General features: G+C 36.8%; 1 protein-coding gene across 1 annotated transcript in view; it reads right to left on the reverse strand.

Moving 5' to 3' along the window:
* Positions 1-12,065, reverse strand: part of sif (still life) — a 250,300-nt gene that overhangs the window by 20,273 nt on the left and 217,962 nt on the right. Inside the window, exons 12-16 of the mRNA XM_071584246.1 lie at positions 9,081-9,224; positions 6,037-6,219; positions 5,385-5,699; positions 4,206-4,376; positions 647-833 (exon numbers count right to left, since the gene is read on the reverse strand). Coding sequence (XP_071440347.1) covers positions 647-833; positions 4,206-4,376; positions 5,385-5,699; positions 6,037-6,219; positions 9,081-9,224 — 1,000 coding nt within the window. The remainder of the gene's footprint in view (positions 1-646; positions 834-4,205; positions 4,377-5,384; positions 5,700-6,036; positions 6,220-9,080; positions 9,225-12,065) is intronic.

Raw genomic sequence — 12,065 nt, forward strand, 5'->3', positions numbered from 1 at the left:
TAACTATATTTAAGTAAATGCTAGTCTACCGGAAACCCAAAACAAACAACATGTTAGTGCCATATTACATAATAAATTAAGTCATTAGCCTTTGATGGAATATTTTCTGTAGTTATGGAAACAGCCATAATCAGGTACTATTTTGCCTAAAAGATTTCAGAGAATATTTTGACGTCATAAATGAATATGAGGTAGTTCCAACAGAGAGCAACCTTATGATAAAGAGCTAATAAATTTTTAAAAAGAGGCAGAACTAGCCAGGCAAATTATCATATCAAAATAAAAACAATATGCATATCAATCTAATTGTGAATGGTGATCTCTTAAGGGATAGATTAATATTTTGATCATCATCATTACAAGCTTAAAATTAACATAAAACAACTTATGAACATCAATCTCAAATATAGTTGTGAGATCAATCTTTTAAAGAGACTGACTGAGACTAATCCTCACATTTATGAATGAAAACAAGATGTAAGAAAAATCCTATCCAGTTTATACTTATCGATAGATTAACGTTAAGTCACTCGTGAAGAGTTCATAAAAATATTATGCTAATTTCAAAATCTGAAAAATTCAATGATGTGAGGACATACTGAATGTCTATAGACTGTATAATTATGTTAAGAGGAATTTAACGTACCATTGTGCATAGCCACAGACTTGTCCTCCACCCTGCTGACATAGCAGCAAAGCTCATCCTGGCGATCAGCATTTTCCATAAGCTCAGCCTCCACTGAAAATCCCCACATGTGCTCCAGAGTTGTGCGTTGCAGCTCGACTTGATACAGGATTTTGGCACAAACCTCCACCACTTCATGTGTATGCAACTGCGTAAACATCATCAAAATAAGTTAAAGTATTATTGAGACTCAAAGACCACTCAAAAGTATCATACACATAGGTATTATTGCTACAAAATTTCTTCAGCTGAATTAATGGAAGTTTTTTTCTATCCTAAGAGGAAATTCAACCCTAGCATGCATAAATTTACCCTACTGATTAAAAAAAAAGAGTAATAGTTAAAACCAACAGCCATAAAAGATTTGAACAATTATTGATGGCCAAAAGTTTGTCAATTACTAAAGTAGAATGAGTAGAGTGAGTGCTGCTCTTTGCCAATTAAAGTCATATTTGTACGGCATTAAAAAAAAAAGATGCCTTATATACAGCAGCAAAGTTGATCACTAATTGGCTGACTATAACTGACCTAAGATATATCATTTAGGAGCTTATTGCTCAAATTAATTATACACCAAGTGTATTTTATGATACATTCACTGATTAGCCAAAGATAAATGCATTCATCTTGAAAGCATTAAAAAAACTATGTACAGTGGTTCCCATTTCAAGATATTAATCCATTAAACAGTCATTCATATAGTTGATATATACATATACATACACACACATATATATATATATATGTATGTCCCTTCCTTCTCTTCCTTCAGAAGGGTGGCTTACCCACCGAAAATTGAAAAACTAATGAGTTACTTTTCTTGTTTATACTGTACATTATTATTTACTATATATTTTTTACTGTACATTAGTATTTACTAGTGCATACTGTTTCCTATTTACACGATAATGACGCTACCTCATCTCTACTACCCCAATGCCCCTCTCTCGCATACAGATGACCCATCAATCTCAGAAACATTCTGAGATTCACCAACCCTTTGGTACCCCCCCCCCCTCCGACAAATTTCGTCATCTTTAACCTACTTGCAACCGCCCTCAATGTAAAACATATCTGCTCATCAGATCTCCTCCCCCTCCCCATATCCCCTCATTGCCCTTCCACCTCTTTCCCATGCTCTCCAAAAACATTATCTATCTTTTGTCATGCAAACAATGCTCTTCATTTCACATAGGCAAATGCATTACCCCCTTGTCCATTTGAATGAACAATCACCGCTACTCCTGTAATTCTGCCTCACTCTCTTCTCTTGCTAGCCATTCACATGCAAATCCACATATATAATAGCTTTCCGATCTTTTGAAATTCCCACCCTTAACTGCCATCTTTAATTCCCTTCCCAGCAACCCTGCACCTATCCCCCTCGCTTCCCCCACCTGAGACCTTCCAGTCTGACCCGAAGAAGGCCTCAAAGAAGGCCAACAGCTTAAACCTACGGTAATGTGAGTGTCCTTTTACGTGTTTTCTATTTTATTTAGGTGTTCTATTGTGCCAGAACATTTGATGACAAACTACAAGGTAAAATAACCAACGTAGAGGCTTACATAATTAAAATGCATCCTTAGTAACTTACTATTTCCATAATAAGGCATCTTTGACTCCAACAACTGATAATGCATGATCATGCATTACGTCTCTCTTATATTGTCAGCAAACTGCCACTCAGTACCTGGTCGTAAAATTCTCAACAAACTTCTAATACCCATCATTGCCATGAATAAGGTGACTCATAGGTTGGCAGTAAAAAAAAGCCTAGCCATTAGTTCTGATAAATAAAAATAGTATAATTGTTGCAATGCTGAGCATCATAATCTCAGACATCAAAATGAAAGATTTCTTTACTAAAAGTCTAATTAATTTACAACAAAGACATCACAAGATAAATTTGATTTCAAAAGGGAAAGAGACTTGAAAAAATATAAAATAGAGAATCAATTTTCCTCATTTTCTATTGGTAGGAGTTCAAAAGCTAATTATTCTCCATAAATCTTCTCCAATCCGGAGTATGTAGATGCTGACTTGAGGTGAAAAAGTTGGCATTTACAAATTAAGAAAAAGCCACCAGGAATTTGAGCCCATAAATGCAAAATTATCAAACCAATACTGCAGAAAGGGAGGAAGCAGTAACAAGGAGAAATATGTAACAGGAGTAATAAGCTGAGGTAAAGAATAGTGGGAGCTTTTTTCACAAATGCAACTTAATGTATGTGATATGTTTTAGCATTATCTGTCCTATTTTTGAGAATTTTTTCTTCTCTCCACGCTGCTACAACTATAGGTAATAGGTACTCTACTATACTATACCTACATAATATTCTCTGTACACTGCCATGCTAATTTGTTAACTTTTGAGGAATTGATCCATGCCTCACTATTTTTGATAAGACTGCAACACTTTTCTATTTCAACTGAGTGACAGTTTGAGTGACAGAGTTATAATACTCTCATGAATGAGCTGGTTCTTGTTAGTTGTAAAAGAATCCTTTCTAAGGCATATAAATAATGACTATGACGTTAACAAATATGCCATAGGTTATGACACCTCAAGTGGTTTTTCTAGCTGCATGACCATAGTACAAACCATTAACATGGTAACGCATAACATTTTAAATCAAATTTTGTAAATTACATCAGGAAATGAAATATAGGAACCTATGCAATATACAAGCTACGATTTACTTTGGAGAGCATATCACTAAGTAAATTTATCATTATGTGACCCCAAAGGTAAAGCAGTATATGCATACTTAAATACACTTTTATCAAAGTGGTAAAGTATATATTTAATACAAGCAGTAGAGTAAAAGCAGCTCTACTGCACTGCTTATAACAAGGCAATTAAGGAGGCACTGCCCATGGCCAATCAGCGACAAGCTTTCACAAAGGCATGTAGCATCTAAAAGTTAGCCAAAATTAAAGCTAAATTCCAATTAGCTAGGGATAACATCCCCATATGAATTTATTTTGTTGATGAAGTATACCCAAGAAGAGTAGCAGATATATAAAATAAAATAATTGACCTTGAATTAATGAACTTGTTTAGAGACTTTCTGTTATGAGTTAGTAGAAAGGTTGAAACATAAAAAAGTTATAATCTAAAATAATATCTATAAAACAAAAGCATGATACTTCCATTAACAGACAATAATAAAAATAAAAAGGACAACAAAAAAGCAAGGGAATTAATGTTACGGTAATGGCAATTCAATTATAAATATTACCAAATTGAGGAAGACTGGAAAATAACTGACATAGAACAAAAGTGATGTTTTTCAAGAATATAACATAAAAATGAAAGAATTCTCTTGTATAATTACTGAACTGAAGCGTCTGGGCTATTTTCTTGGATGTAAATATTTGGAAAAAATATACAGGGCCAGTTGGAATGGAGTTGCTGAACTATTTTCGTGGTTGTAAATATTTGGCAAAAATATGGGCACTACCTATGTAAAAGGTATTATTAACACCAAAAACTCCATAAGTAAAAAATTATGCATACATATGTTTCAATGAGATCAGTACGATGAGGTACAAAGTAGTTGGTATCCTCCATATCCCTTCGTTTTTTCACACGGACAAAATGCTCTGTAGGACTCAACCCCCGACGACCACAAGCTGCAGTGAGGAACTCTTCAACAGACAGGGCTTCACGTAGAAAAACCACAGCACTCTGTCAGAGCAAATTTTAAACTCAAATGAAAATCAAATCAATCATCATATTATAAACAATTTTTATGTAATATTTAAAAATTTCAGTAATGAAAACAAGGTTCACTGCCAGTGTACTAGCACTAGCTATGATGAGGGATCTTTCCTATTTCACTCCTATTTTAATCCATATAATATGATTTGGGGAAATTTGAAATACAAAAGTTATCATCACCTTAACAACATCAACGTCTGTTATCATAATGCTTGAGAGTTTTTCAAAACTTAACTGAAATAGTGTATGTGGAATAGCAGACATCATATCTGATGTTATGTATTGACTTCCCTAGGTGTTCCTTCCATATATTCCTCTTTTTACACTAGCCATTTCATTAATCAATCAACTAGCATGAAAACGATAATTAAATTTTGATTCTTTTCTATAAGGTTTTGGATATGTTTCAGGAAATGGCAATAAATAGTGGAAAAACCTTTGTTTCACCGCATTTAATGCCAATTCATCATAGAGCTTAAAAATGTTGTCAGTTACAGGAAAAGTGTTTGTTAATATTAGCCATGTTAAATATTGACCATTAGATTGTAAGTAAAATGGAGCGCAGTAAATCTCATTCAGCGTAATCATTAATAATTGAAACAAGTATACTGCTTGAAGAAATATTTTACACATTATGCATGGAAAAAGGACAAGAGCCAACTGCCAGGTTAAGCCACAACATTTGCCAAACTATGAAGGAAAATTTGAAACATAATTTGCTTCATATTGCCTCCAAATATATTCACAGCATCAACGCCCAAAGCAGGATTCAAGCCATTGCTATTGAGAATGATCACACCATAAACATATTAATTTCAGACTGAAGATGCAGAATGACATGGGCTGCCCTAATATTAATAATTGCTTAGCATGAAAACATCAGTTTTCTACAGATAGCAACAACGTACATAGGAGCATGAATAATAACAGTGGAGTCAACAAGTCTTGAAACTGGATATTATAAAACTTACTTACCTGGCCATCAGGGAGTGACACCCTCACATTCTTATCATTTTCATCCCGCACATTCGTGGATGAACCACTCCCAGCACCACCAACATGTTGCAAAGACCTTCTTCCTGAAGTTCCTCCGCTTCCACTAGCACTGTTGCTTCTAGATAGAGCTGCTAAGGCAGGAGCCCTACGCTTAGTTGCACCTCGACCAGCAAGAAGATTGTTGAGCAGAGAGGGTGAGCGAGCACAGATAAAGGCGTGAAAGGAAGACACTGTGAACACTCCTAGGCGGTTAAGTGTGCCTTTAGTAGCACGGGATACATGGGTCAGTAGACTCTGTGAAATGACCATGGAAGGGAAAATTAACAATAAAATCCAACTTACAAATTAGAAGAAAATTAAAACTTCACAGTCTACAGTTGAGAACACTTAGCAATTGCGAAAGCAAGAACCATGGACCATTAACAACACACTAATAATCAATTCTCCACCCGAAACTTTATACATTAATTCCCTTAGGCTTATTATTACATAAAATACCAATATGATATGAAAACGGAAAATAGTGACAACACATTCAAAGTTTGATTAAACGAAATATCTAACTACCTTCGGGAACATGACCAACGTAAACCCACGAAGGTATGACAAGCTCAAAATATTTATTATTTACCTTAGGATTAGGCAGCTCGCCATTCTGAAGTGAGGCCATGTAGCATCGAAGTCTGAACTGTTCACAGTGAAGTCTTTCAAGGTTTTCCTCCCACTGTACTACTTGTGATCCAATCTGAGCTTTCGTTTCTGGATCTGACACTACACTTTGTTGCAGCTCAGCCATGTGTTTAAGTTTTTGATCCTGGTGAGGAAGAGGTTCGAAATATTGATTACAAAAACAATAATAGGAATATCATTTCTCACAATAAAACCAACTTCTTACTTAAAGAATGCAGCGTTAGCGGCAAAATCCATGTTAAAACTAAATGACTCCATGCTTTCACAAAAATAGCATTAAAATTTCCTGGTGGGCTGCTAAAAAAATTCAAATTGTTTGTTATGTGCGGTGAGTTGCGCAGTAGCTTTCGCTTATCTGATCGGCAACTGTCCTTTGAATGACGTCACCTCTTGGTTATGTCCGGGAATTCTAATTAGAGGTATACCTTGCACGCCCTCATGGCATTGAAATCTATAAAACAGCTTTCTTAGGAGTACTGGCTGTCAGCGATCAATCAACTGAAATTCCTCAGCCTTGCGAACCAACGAAAAAATATTTACTGGTGAGTTAAATAATTGCGTGGTAATGACGCATGCATCATTGGTTAGCAATGTATATTACGCATACATGTACAAGGAAGGAACGTGAGAAAACGAACGCAATACGAGCTTAAAGAAAGTTTTCATTGCAGGAGTCAGGTGTTTGTCTCCATGCCCTACAGACAGGATATAGTGGCAGCTCCAAACGTTCGCAACCCTCCAAAACAGTCCATTAGCTTAGTTTCCCTTTCTCCTTAATAACCCTTACCGTTAAGCGAGGAGTGACACAGCACCCATCATTCAGGCGTCTGATGAGTTGCTAACCTTTCTTGGAGACGTGGGCTAGTTGTCGCCGTTGCACAACGACGAGGTTAAAGAGAAATGGCTGTAGTCTTGTCGTGCTTGCAGGAATCAATCCATGGCTGCGTGGCACGACTTAATGAGGTTGGCGACTTACTGATTTTTAATTCTTATTTAAATGCTCCAAACTCGAGCTATACATATCTATTGATTGATTAAATTTTGTCAATTAGCAAACAAGAACTGTTCACGGTCACGAATCCATTAATGTGCCTTCCATGCCTGGTGATTGGGACTTGGTGTGGTGGCTAGTGTAGATGGTCTGGGTTCGAATCCTGGTGGTAAAAATTTTTGAGTGATATTCCAATCCCTACTTGGGTACCATATGGAGAAAAATTCAAGTTGAGTACGCCATCTGTCCGTTGGAACGTTCAGTGAGGGGACTCTAGGAGTTATTCGTTGAGAGTAGGCTAATGCCGACACCGGGATCCTCTTCACTCTTCCCCCATTTCTTGAAAATCCTACTTCTAATAAAGTATCCATGTATCCAAAATAGCGCAAATTGCCCCAGCTTTTGGTCGCCTCCCATAATAGCTAAAATTATTAATATGATTTTTGTAATTCACTCAAACATTTATTAAAATATTACAAAATATATGATACAATTTAAACCAGACTTATAAAATATTAAGACACGATTTATCGGTTGAGTTAAGTGCACAATGAATAGGAAAATATCAACCACTAGTGTGATAGATTTTTTAAAACAAATGTAAATTCTCCCGTCCTTTTTATCATTTCCAAGATATTTCTCAATCCCTACGTCATTTTTAATGACATTTTCAATTAAAATTATCCCATTTTTTTAATGAATGAAAGGCAAATATTCAATTGCTCCCGGCTCATAAATGAAAGGCATTGAGGATAAGACTTGGGTTTCCAACGCGTTACGGATTATAGGTGTTCATTTTCTGAAAAGGTGTTCATATTGGTGATGCCCTCCATTCTCGTCTATACTATGTATTAAGTGGGAGCTATATTTAGTGCTTACTTTAAAGTAAAATAAGAGAACACCCAAGAAAGCCCATGAGCACTGCAGTGCAGGTATTTATTAGATCTATTACGTTTACGAATTAGTAAGAGTTGTTTAATTTCAATCTTAAAAAGAGGGAATTGAAAACAAAACTGAAAAAGTCATCAACCAAATCGATACCTGGAGGGGATTAAAAACACTGTCAGAGGACAGACGTTATGAAAATCAAGTTAGACTTGAGAAGAGCGTTTACAATCACATAGCGATTAAACAAGCGGAGGCTATACACTTTTCTAAATTTTTAAATGAATACGCTTAATGAGAAGGGGATATACTGTAGGATGAATATCCTGGACACTTCTCAATATGAAATAACCTCAACTGCAGTTCAAACTTATTCATACCCAAGTACCTCGTATACGCCGTCTTTAATGGGCATTCCCTTACCCTCTCCACCGCACGCTCTTCTCTAAAAATAGGAATAACTAGGCTGTAAGTCTATGATAGTGCACGAAAGGGGAAATAGAAAAGGAAATGAAAAATCAAATTTAGGAAACGATTTAGTTAGTGAAAAATTCCTTCGTAGCAATCACAATTAGTTCGCGAAAAATCAGTTCGTAAATGCACTGGTTCTGGCATATATTCGTATTTACCTAATTTGACGCCAAATTGGAAAATATAACACAGAAATTTAATAATAACTGATCGATCTTCAGATGTGAACTCACTCTTAAATGTCTTTACTAATTCATTCTAGATCTTTTCTTGTAGTTGCAAACCCAGTTCTGAAAGCATTGTGACCATTTTGAATGATTTTTGTGGACTTAAGTTTACATTTAATGGGTATCTATGCATATAATAGAGCATTAGTGGGGTATTTGATGGTGGTAATTTCCTATAGAAATGCAAGCGTGAAATATAAGCGTTGAATTTTCAGCAAGTAAATAAGTCGTTCCCTTTTTTAAGGGCAGCTTTGTTAGAGAACGACTGCGCGTAGGGACCAGCTAAAGTAAACAAAAAAAAGTACGGGAGGGAATGATGACAACGCTTTCGACATTTCGCCAATGGATATTTCCGGAAATTCAGCTTCAAAATTTCTACATCCAAACATTACAAAAATATTAGAAACTTACCGATTCAATTGCTTTTTCCAGGCGGAATATTTCTTCTTGAAGGAGATGAAGAGTGCCGGTCTTTCCTCTATGACGCGCGAACGCGGCCGCACATGCACTGTGAATACTGTTTACCCAGTTCTCCAGCTCCACCTGGCATGGTGCCTGCAATATCGGAAAGAGAATAAATCCATTGAATTCGGCGCATACATTTTTTTATCAATGTCACATAATACCGGGATGAACAAAGGGAAAGAACTGCATTAACGTTTCAGCTGGACTCATCCGTATGGAAACCATACGCTCTGAATGGATTGCGTTAAATATGCCGGTATTGTGATCGAATATATATGAGGATTGCGAACATTTTCCGCTACGTTGGAAATTATTTGGACCGATTTGTAATGTTACTGAGCCCTCATCACTTCTTCAGCTCTCTGACTTCCTCGCAGTTTCCGTCATTTTGCAACAATGTGCCGTCCCATTACCAACGGAGGCACTCAGTTGGACTACCGCGGCGGTCATCTTTGACAAAAACGTTCTGTAATTATTCATCACTGGATACATCACCTGCACGTCGGAGGACGAACAGGATCACTGCCAGGAAACCTCAAAGATATATGTATATATCTATTTCACAATCCTCCTCTTCTGGATGGAGTGGATTTCGGAGTTGACATTTTTGCCGAGGGCACAATGCAGAGAGCTGGGAAGCTCAGAGGGAGCGCCTCGTTGGTGGCGATACCATTCCGAAGGGGTCGAGGCGAATAGGGAGCTAAGGGAATGGCCGGAAAATGGATCAGAAGGGGTGGAGAATTGGATTTGAGGGGTGGCGGGAGGGAGAGAGAACTGTAAGGGGGCGGGTGAATATAGTCTCTGGGTGTGGGAGTGACTGAGTGGTGGAGGAGGGGTAGAAGGAGAGACCGGCGGGGGATTTGTGGGAAGAGGAAAGGTAATTGGCTGGGGGTTGAGGCAAGCGACGGGCTGCGAGAGGAGGGGGGGGGATAGGCGCTGAAGGGCGACGGAACGAGGTGTTGCAGGAAGGGAGGGGAAGGAGAATGGTTCCCGGGAATAAAATAAAAAAAAACGGAAACCATTTATCTCCACAAAATTGTTGTCAATCCTTTTTCGAACGATTGGCTAACTTCTGAAGCTACCGAATTGCTCTCGGATGAGCCTTTTAATAATTTTGGCAAGGTATTTATTTACGATGACACATACTGCTAAAGATCCATTTAGGAAACCAGATTTGCACAAAGCGGTTTACTCGTCGAACATTCCCTAAGAGGGTGAAGCCACGTGCACGTATGTGTCACTATCGACAGCGCATTCCGTAGCATATTAGTCTTGAAAAACAGAAATGATTAAGTCAAAGTATTACGGTGCTCCATTCACAACCATAGTTTCATGCAAGTAATGTTATAGGATGTTTTATTTAAATAGATGAAATCTAACGAAGTCACCTTCTATGTAATTGAGGTTCATAGCCAAATGAATATAGATGTTGGTAATCCCAGGAAAAACATTTTTTGTAGAATAGGCCAAAGTTTCTTAACTAAACTGATCCATATTTCAGCTTTTACGATTTATTATCAAGGAAACAGATGTTGATCACGAACGTTCATGTCATGACCATTAAAAGCTGTTATACCCACCACATATTTTTTGAGTGTGTCTTTTTATCTTTTGGAAATCGAAACCTGGGTCGGTTAGATTACCTGCCTACTGCCTGAATACCTGACTAAGCGGTAAATCTCGAAAGTGAAACATATCTCGGTGAGGCGAAACTTACGAGCCGCGAACGGAAAGAAAGTATGCCTGGAATTCTGTGAAGCGATAAATACAATTTTAATCCTTGGAAGAAGGGAAGAAAATCTGAAACGTACCGAAACACTGGGTATTCTGGCTCGAGTTCCGACTTGCCTACCGATTATACACTACTTGCGGTCGGGATTTTCTTTCGTTTGAAAGACCATTTGTCCTATGTGGATTAGAGATCAGTGTCGTCAAAGGGAATTAAAGAGCACCCCCGAACCGCATGTTTCCTCAACAGCCGAGTTGGGGTTGGCTACACCTGAAAAGTACCTGCATGCATTAATACCCTTACAGCTCAAAAATTAAATTTTGATTTGACGTAAAAATTGCATTCTAATACTTAGATATTTTTCTTGACGTCACATGAAGAAGACAGAAATTAGAATGATAGCTCAATGGCTGTTCTACCCCAAGACAGCATCATCTCCCGAGACAATATAGTATATTTTGATTTATACGGTCGCACACAACAATCCACCGGGAATATCTCCGCATTGACCCGCCATGGGATCACAATTTAAATCTCTATACTTATGATGTGATACTACTGAAATCACTTTGGAAAAATCGGAATTATTACGCCCATTCATCCATGGTGGCAAAAACTCGATGAAATCCGGCAGTTTTGAGTGAAAGTACCTGATTGACGCCTGAAGTACTAATATGGCGATTACTTGTTCAGATTCCATTCAAAAATATTTGTATCAATTGAAAGTATTCAATGATTTAAAAATTAATTGATAGTGGTTCTCTAATGACGATCGAAAAGTGTATAATTAGCCCTTATTGTTGCGATGAAATTAAAAAGATTTAGATAGAGGGTGAAGAAGAATTCAGATAAATAATAGCTATATTTGAATTTCGCATAAAATTTAAAAAATAAAGAATAACTTGATAGAAAAAATTAAGGAAGGATTATTTCCTGCGCATTTATTAATATAAATAATAAAACATAACTGTTTGAGTCAATGAAAAATAAAAATGCTAATAATTTGCGTTTGATCCTGAAATCAATTGGAATTAAAATTACACGTATACCGCAGACAATATAAAAAAATAATACACCTCCGAATCCAAGTATATGCTTGAAACAGTAATGACACTAATTAAAATTATAATCTAGATTTTCTTTCAAACAATCACTAAGATTATTTATTTCTAAATATCTTAATTCTTAGGAGATGCAAAACA

This window comes from Hetaerina americana, unplaced genomic scaffold (assembly GCF_022747635.1).
Source record: "Hetaerina americana unplaced genomic scaffold, ioHetAmer1.1.p SCAF_17, whole genome shotgun sequence".
Taxonomy (NCBI): domain Eukaryota; kingdom Metazoa; phylum Arthropoda; class Insecta; order Odonata; family Calopterygidae; genus Hetaerina; species Hetaerina americana.